This window comes from Lactuca virosa, chromosome 3 (genome assembly GCF_052849685.1).
Source record: "Lactuca virosa cultivar CGN04683 chromosome 3, Lactuca_virosa_CGN04683_v6, whole genome shotgun sequence".
In the NCBI taxonomy this organism is placed as follows: domain Eukaryota; kingdom Viridiplantae; phylum Streptophyta; class Magnoliopsida; order Asterales; family Asteraceae; genus Lactuca; species Lactuca virosa.
The window spans coordinates 19,079,620-19,088,701 of NC_136428.1; the positions used below are offsets into that span (position 1 = coordinate 19,079,620).

General features: G+C 39.8%; 1 protein-coding gene across 1 annotated transcript; it reads left to right on the top strand.

The window, feature by feature from the left end:
* Positions 1-3,862: 3,862 nt before the first annotated feature.
* LOC145163323 (uncharacterized) lies at positions 3,863-6,116 on the top strand. The gene is made up of 4 exons (XM_079082164.1): positions 3,863-4,223; positions 4,516-5,027; positions 5,094-5,560; positions 5,636-6,116. The coding sequence occupies exons 1-4, from the start codon at positions 3,863-3,865 to the stop codon at positions 6,114-6,116; spliced, it is 1,821 nt and encodes a 606-aa protein (XP_078938290.1).
* The last annotated feature ends 2,966 nt before the right edge of the window (positions 6,117-9,082 follow it).

Genomic DNA, 9,082 nt, shown 5'->3' on the forward strand with positions numbered 1-9,082 from the left:
TGTGATGGAATTTCCGGCTCGATTTCAACTCAATGAACTTTAGCTGACACACCCCAACATACAATCCTTAAGTGCACTAGGCTTAGAACACTCAAACAGACTTCTAGCAATGCTAAAAGATAGTAGAAACAAGTCTGACATTTGATTGGATTGATTGGCTTTACTAGATAGAAATTTCGGGTTGTCACATCACCCCCCCCCCCCCCCCGTTAGATGGAATTTCGTCCCGAAATTAGCTTTCCTATCAGTACTCCTGGGGTTGTGCTCCTCTGAATGGCAGAATACTCACTCGTAGACCTGGGCTACTTTGCCCTGATGTTCATTATAAGATTCATACTTGGTCCCTCTATCATCACATCGTGTAAACAAGTCGTATATAATTAAGATTAGTAAGACAGTCGGATGTGCGACTCTGCCCCAGGTCCACAACCAAACAAGGAACAGGAGATAGGGCGGAAACACACATACTAAATCTGCATAATCTTAATTATATACTACTCTCACGTATACACTAAATAGTGATAGGTGGGTTGTATCCGTCCTTAGCCTCTGTTCTTGAACTTGATCTGTTGGACGAGTGGTAGTTCGGGAAGGTCTGTTGGGTATACGGTGGCAAGGTTTCGGAGGGCAAGGTACTCCTCGCATGAGTACTTCGGGGTTTAGAAGACAAGAGATAATACTGAGGTCTAGGTCGGGTTGTCGTTACGAATGGCGAGGGTTTCGTTAATTTGACTGTTTAAGGCGATGAAATTTCGAAACATATGAATTTAGTATGGTGAGGACCATGCCAATCCATGACGAAAGATGACAACGGACTATTTACAGAAACAAAAATTAGGCCGATTTGAAAGAAGCATTTGTTATACGACGGTGTATTCCGAGTGTGTTCGACAATGTACTCTGTGTAGACTTTCTAGTGCTTTCTGTTTCCTCCGTGATATTACCACTGCCACCAATCGTACCACGATGAGCGAGTACTAACAGTGCAAGTTTTTTGATAACTAGTGTCGATACTTTATATTATGATCCTCCTCGGTATCTCTATGATCGCCTGGCATATACAAGTTATTTATAATTAAGATGAATAAGACTGTCGACTGAGTGGCTCTGCCCTAAATCCACAACCAAACAAGGAACAGGAAGTGAGGCGGAATCACTCACTCTAAGTCTGCAAAATCTTAGCTATGCACAACCCTGATGTACATACTAGGCCATCATAGATCACCTGTACGGATCTTTAGTTCTCTTATGAATGATGTGACTTGTTCAAACGAGTGAGTTATTATAATTACTTTTAGATGTTCCCCAAGTTTTAATCTTATATAAATATAAATTAAATTTTAAAGTAATTGTTTTATTTAGGAGACGTACCGCTGGTCGCTGGGGACTCCGGGGCTCCTGCAGTGATCATCAGAATTCGCCCATCCACTCCTGAGTTCTTCGTTATCGGGCAGTCCCTCTTGTAGTTCCATGTCTCACCACAGCCATAGCAGGCCTGGTTTACTTCAACTCTGGGGACTTGGGAGATCGGTTGAGCCGGTGCCCTACAGAAATGGGCAGTGTGCCCCTTCCTGTGGCAATTCAGGCATTGCATTTCCCGACATACTCCGGTGTTGTGGTAGTTACAACCATCACACTTCAGGAGAGTTCGAGCATATCGACTGGAAGGTGCTGGAGTGGCAGGTGTTGTGGCGGCGTGCACCGTAACTACTGGTTGCTCCTGCGGGGTTTCCTGTGTCGTTCGTTTCTTCCTCTTGTTCCCTGACTTCCGTTTATAGTCCCCTCCCTTCGATGGATCGGGAACGGAGACTACCACGCCATGGCGGACTCCATGGTCAATGAGTTGTTGGGCCAGGCGTTTGGCACTATCGAATGTAGTTGGGTTTGAAGACAATACATCCCCTTGAATCGGGGTAGTTAAACCCCAAATGTACCTTTCTATATTCTTACTTTCTGGGGTAACCATCCCGGGGCATAGTGCTGCCAGGTCGCTAAACCTGTCAGTGTAGGTTACTATGTCTGAGCCGACCATGGTGTGCTCCTATAGTTCTTGTTCCAGCTTTTGTACTTCGCCCCTCGGGCAGTATTCTTCCAACATCATCTCTTTTAGGTTCTCCCAACCTATTGAGTTAGCCACTGATAGGGTCAGTGACTTAACATGGCTATTCTTCCAACATCATCTCTTTTAGGTTCTCCCAACCTATTGAGTTAGCCACTGATAGGGTCAGTGACTTAACATGGCTATTCCACCATGTTAGGGCTCTGTCGGAGAAAGTGCAGGCAACAAACTTCACCTTGCTCCCTTCTGGGCACAGACATATTTCGAAGATCGAATCTGTTTTCTCGAACCATCGCATCAGAGCAATGACTCCCTCGTTTCCATTAAAGGATTTGGGTTTGTAGTTCATGAAGCCCTTATACGAACACTCCCTAGGGTGCCCGTGACTACCACCTTGGGTGTAGTTAACACCCGATCCACTATCGCTAGTACCGGTCGTGTTGAATGGAGATAGGGTTGTCGTAACAGCCGCAGCCACTGTAGCTTGAATAACTGGCAGATCGAATTATGGAGGAGGTTGTGGTGTTTGAGTTGGAGTTATCGGAGTAGTGCGTCTTGATGATCGACGTGGAGGTATCTTTCTAAAAAGAATACAAAGATGAGATGGAAATAAGTCTATAGCAGTGGTTATAAGCCGAAAGCTAAATGACAAAGTTATCCTAGTTCTGAGTGTATCTGGTTCTGACTTTCGTAGGGTTCTGGAAAACAATTCATTAAGGGAGTCTATACAAAATAAACTTTTTGAATTAGAAGTGGCTATCCTCGAATGAATTTCTGTGAATTGAATAACTGTTACCAGTTGCACGAAAAGAAATAATCCTAACACATAATGTGAGCAGTGAAATCACTAACTCACTAAGTCAATCAAGGTTATTATTTAGTAGTGTGACGCATAAGACGTTTTGTTTCTTCGGCTGTTCCCTCCTTTGTAACACTCTACATGAACTTCTTGTTCCTCCTTGACTCCTCTGCTGACTGTTATGATGGGGTGGTTACATCTATCAGGGTTTGTCGTGCGAGAATGGAAGTGTATAAAGAATCTATGAGATTAAGTGAAACATTATGGGGTTATCCTTACAGGGTCCTCCTATAATTGCGCAGTGTACACAAGTTGTATACAATTTTAAGATTAAATAGACCTTCGAATAAGTGATCCTAATCTAAAACCACAACCAAACAAGGAACAGGAAGTAGAGCATAGATCATAAATTCTAAGTCTATAAAATCTCAATTATATAAAGGGAAAATGACTTGAGAGGGTAAGATACTTTTGACTTTGATCACATTTGGTCACTGAACTTTATTTCATGCTTTATTAACCCTTTAACTTGTTGAATTGTACTAATGTTCCCCTCATGACCGGTTTTAGCCGGTTTTAAAGGATTTATCAATCCTACATGTACTTTTTATCTTACGTGGCGAAAGAGGTGGCATGTAGGCCTCGATTTGTCCTCTCCTTCTGGTTAAACTTCACCCCGAAGTCTCATTTGGTCATTAAACTCAACTAGGGCACAAAATTATTCATCGATCATTCGTCTCCTTCAATCGTTCTGTAGAATGGCATCATCTCCAAATCCTACTGATCAGAACTTAATTGTAGTGGATTTCCACTACAATGGTCAGTTTGCACCCAAGCCCTTAGTTTACTTTGATCACGACAGAGCATCAGTGCGAGATGTTGACTTCAGTGTGTTTGGGTATGAGCAATTCATGGAATTCCTTCACAAGCTCACCAAATCGAGAAGTAAATACATCTATTTCTGCCTTCCACAATAGTCTTTAGGTCTGGGAATTCATACACTGATGAACGAGGGTGATTACAAGGAATTTTTGGATTTGGTGTATGCTAATGACAAGAGAATGAATGTGTATGTGGATCACCATAATGAACCTATCTTCGACTGGATTGAGGCTGAGGAAAGTGAAAGTGAAAATGAAGACCTAGATGAAGATGAGGATTCAGTTATTCAAGATTCATATTCTGTTGATCATGAAGAAGATGATGCTAACTATCCATTTCCAGCAAACAAAACTGGACATGATAGATTTTTAAACATCCTTTGTGAACCTACAGAGATTGAAGATCAAGATGATGAATACGTGCCACCCCAGTACCCTGTGTATGATGAGAGACAGTCATGGGATCCGATGAAACCAATGATAGGTATGTGATTTTCTAACCCTACTGAGCTTAAACATATGTTAAGCAACTATGCAGTTGCTAATGGGTATGATCTATGGTTTGAAAAAAATGACTGATAGACTGTTAGTGAAATGTTGCAAAAAGAATAAGTCACCATCTTGCCCTTTCAGACTATGGGCCTCCTGGATGAGTAAAGAAAAGACTTTTCAGATCGAATCTCTAGTGAGTGAACATAATTGTTGTAGGGTGTTTAAGTTTGGGTCAATAGTAACTTACAGATGGATAGAGAAACATTTTATGAGTCAAATTATAGAGAACCCAAAAATGAGTGCAAGGAAGATGAAAGCTAAAGTGTCAACAACATTCAACATAAATGTGAGTGTGGGGCAATGTAGAAATGCAAAGAAATTTGCATTACAAGAGATTGAAGGAAGTCTAATTGAACATTATGGGAGATTATGGTCATATGGTGAGGAAAGTACCAGGTCAAAATCCTGGGTCTACTGTGAGGTTGGATGCAGACATCATGCCAGATTCTACAACTTTGTTTTCCAAGTTCTATGTGTGTTTCAAAGCTGTAGGGATGGTTGGTTAGAAGGGTGTAGGCCTGTAATTGGGCTTGATGGTTGCTTTTTAAAGGGTATAGTTAGAGGAGAAGTTCATTCAGCTGTTGGGAGAGATACAAACAACCACATCTACCCTATAGCATGGGCTGTCGTATGTGTTGAGATTAAAGAAACATGGAAGTGGTTCATAGATTTGCTTATGGATGACATTAATGGTGGTCTTGGTGCAGGCATTACCCTTCTTTCTGATGGACACAAGGTTAGTACTAGGTCCTTTTTATGTTTCATTTTTATGCTTTTTCACTCATGTTGTTGTGATTTGCAGGGGTTATTACAAGCAGTTAGGGAAAGATGTCCAGAAGCTGAACATAGGCAATGTGCCAGACACATTGTGGCCAATTTTAGTAAAAGGTTTACTGGTCAAGAATACATGAAGTTATTTTGGAGGGCTGTAAGGGCTAGTACTGTGGAGAAGTTTAGAGGTGTAATAGAGAAGATCAAATCTATTGATACTCATGCTTATGATTACCTTATAGACAGAGATCCTCCTACCTGGTCTAAGGCATTCTTTCAAGAAGGAAGAGATTCTAATGCAGTGGAGAATGGAGTCAGTGAGAGTTTCAATTCTGCTATTATGCATGCTAGAAGGAGACCTATAATCACTATGCTGGAGGAGATTAGGTTATTTGTGATGGAAAGGATATACACTCAAGGAGTTGAAGGAATGGAATGGGATTTGGATATATGTCCAACTATTAGGAAGCGTATAGAAGAGTTGAAGGTTAAACAGAGGTAAGTTTTTTACTTTAATATGCTTATGTTAATTATGGGGATGTGTTATTGATTTATATTTTTTGCTTTAAACAGATTGTGGGGAATTACTCCTTGTGGTTATCAAAAGTATGAGGTTAGATTCACTGATGTTGCATATGGAGTGGATCTAATTGCAAAGAAGTGTGCCTATAGAATATGGCAACTTACATGTATACCATGCTTACATGGAGTGGCAGCAATCTCTTACCTAAATCATGATGCAGAGACATATGTGTCCCAATCATACACTACTGAGGCTTACCTAAAATGCTACAAATATAGCATTAATCCTCTCAATGGTAGTGATATGTGGCCAGATGTTCCATACCACAAGCCTTTGCCTCCCAAAAGAAGAAGATTACCTGGTAGGCCATCAGTAAAAAGGAAGAGGGATGCAATTGAAAGAGAGTTAAGTGGACCAAGTAGACAAACTGTCACAAGAAGGGGAAGCCTAATAAGGTGTGGTATTTGTAAGGAACCAGGTCGCAACAAGAAAATGTGTCCATCTAACCAGCAAAGCAATACATCAGGTTAATATTTTTAAAAACATTACATCATTTGAACAAAGAATTGACATTTTATTTTTTGTTTGCAATACCAAGTTCATCCAGGGGCAGTGGAGCAGACCCAAGTTTATCCAGGGGCAATGAAGGACCACCACCTGCAGCCCAACCACCTCCACCAACACCACCTGCAGCCCAACCACCTCTTCCACCACCACCTGCAGCCCAACAACCTCCTCCACCACCACCTGCAGCCCAACCACCTCCTCCACCACCACCTGCAGCCCAACAACCTCCTCCACCACCACCTGCAGTCCAACCTCCTCCACCACCACCACCTGCAGCCCAACCACCTCCTCCACCACCACCACATGCAGTCCCTGTGCCAAGAAGAAGGGCCCCAGTTGGTAGAAGTGGAAGGAGGCAATATTCTGAACGGATCATCAAACAAGCATTAAGGAGGAAAATACCTGGGGTTGGGAGCAATCCAGATAACCCTTCAATTATTGATTAATTTAGTGGGTAGGTAGTGGGTGGGTGGGAATATCTTTTGTGAGGCAGTTGTGATGTAAAGACAAAGTAGTAGTCTTTTTATTATGCTTTTCTATGGTACTATCAAGTAGGTGTGTGGGCACATGGTGGCCCTTCTTTTGTCTATGCAGGAATCTTTTGTGTTACCTAGAAACTACTTTTGTGTATGTAGACAATAACTTATTTAATTTCGAATATTAATTGAGTATTTAAATGAATCCAACCACCACATTCACTTATTTCTTCGTTATATGTATTCATTGTTATATGTATGCTACTTTGTGATTCCATTCCAGTCAAAACTAATTCTTTGTGATTCCATTCCAGTCAAAATTATATGTATGCTACTTTGTGATTCCATTCCAGTCAAAATTTTATATGTATTCATCGTTATATGTATGCTTCTTTATGATTCCATTCCAGTCAAAATTACTTCTTTGTGATTCCATTCCAGTCAAAGTTACTTCATTCCATTCCAACAAGAAGTTAAGATAATGGCTCTATTCCATTCAAACAACATCTTTCAATACATCATTTCACATCATTTCATCATATACACAATGATAAAAAAAAGAAATCCTATGGTAAACTTATATATTTTCTCCTTCATTGCAATGGCATCTGAGTACTTTTCCTTCTTCATTTGTTATATGTCTTCCTTCACCTTCTCTCCTTCGGTCTTCAATGCTACTAATTCAGCTTTCATTCCCTCCACCACTTCAATTAGAGGCATCTGTACAGGTTCTACATCCAACCATTTCCAATATTTGCATTTACCCTTCAACAAATAAAATTCAAAAGGAGATTTCAAATCTAGAATAAATGAATCAGAAAAGAGGGAAAATTCAAGTGAAATTGCTTACCTCATTGCACACCATGAAATGCCTCCATGGATTCTTTGGTGTTGTTGATGTTAAAATACGTGCATGGAACCCACAATCACAAGTTTTTGGATCATTCACTGTGGATTTCTTGCTTGATCAATTGAGGGAGGATGAGAAGTTGTAGGAGGAAGCCATCGGGTATTAGGGCATCGGGGTATTAGGGCACAATAAAGGAACAACATACGCCCCTCTTTTAATAACAATAACCCTACATGCCACGTAGGATCAAACTGACACGTAGGATCAATAAATCCATTGAAACCGACAAAAAAACAGTCGGAAGGATAACTTAGCACAATTCAACAAGTTAAAGGGTTAATAGAGCACGAAAAAAATTTCAGTGACCAAAGGCAAAAGTATGTTACCCTCTCAAGTCATTATCCCTTATATAAAACCTTGGGAGTATACATTCCTAAATTGTAGACCTACCGGTAAGGGTCTTTTAAATTCTCACATAAGTTATTTATAGTGTCTAAAATACTCCTATAGTATTTTAATGTAATGAACTTGGTATGTTTTAAACTTCTTGTTGTTTTATAGTATCATAAAATACTCCTATAGTATTTTAACTTTATGTTCTAATCTAGAAATCCCTTGAATAGAGTTAGGTAAGTTTTAAGACTGTTGCCACACCACATCACTCCCAAACACATGTCGGTCACATCTCAAATGAATATAGTTGATCTGGCTATATTGATCCCAGATATGATTACATAACTGTCCAGGTTCGACCATAGTGTTCAACCTTTAAATACTTATGTTCTGTTCTTCTTGTGATACTCGTTCTAGTATATATATATATATATATATATATGTGTGTGTGTGTGTGTGTGTGTAAGCATGTATGTATACTTTTATAAAGTATTGATATATTTTTAAACTATATTATTATTCAGAGCACTTCGGCCCCATTGCATTTATAGTTGTATATCTTTTATAGGTTGATATACTTAGTTCACTATAAACAATGCTCTGATACCAATCTGTCACACCCCCAAACCAGAACGGCGAAAACGTTCGGGGGCGGAGGACGTCATGTTTAGTATCACAACACATGCATCATAGTCATCAAAGTAACAAACAACCATTGCATGAATATGAAAGTGTTTAAAAATTATGTGGTTCACATAAGATAGACTCCAAAAGTAAATAATAAAACAATACATGAAGCTACTATGCTCCATCTTCTGAATCCTAGTGCGCGTACCTGTCTACTAGTTTCCTGAGAATAGAAGTTATTTTGAAAGAGTAGATCAACATTTAAGCTGGTGAGTTCATAAGTATTTCAGTGATGTAAAGTAAGTTGTAAGTTTTATTAGAAAAGTTCGCCTGTTCATCGAGAAAATCCTATATTTTCTGATATGATGAAAGATAATTTAAATGGGTCTACAATCCCTTCTATGAGTACTAAATGGATACAAGTTATATAAAACCTGGAGTAAACAGACAATCGATTGTGTGAATCTGCCCTAAGCCCACAACCAAACCAGGAACAGGAAATGAGGCGGAAGTCACACATCCCATTGTTTGTTAGATCTTCGTTGTATATAACCATGGCGTATTCATTTGGTACGCACGGAGTT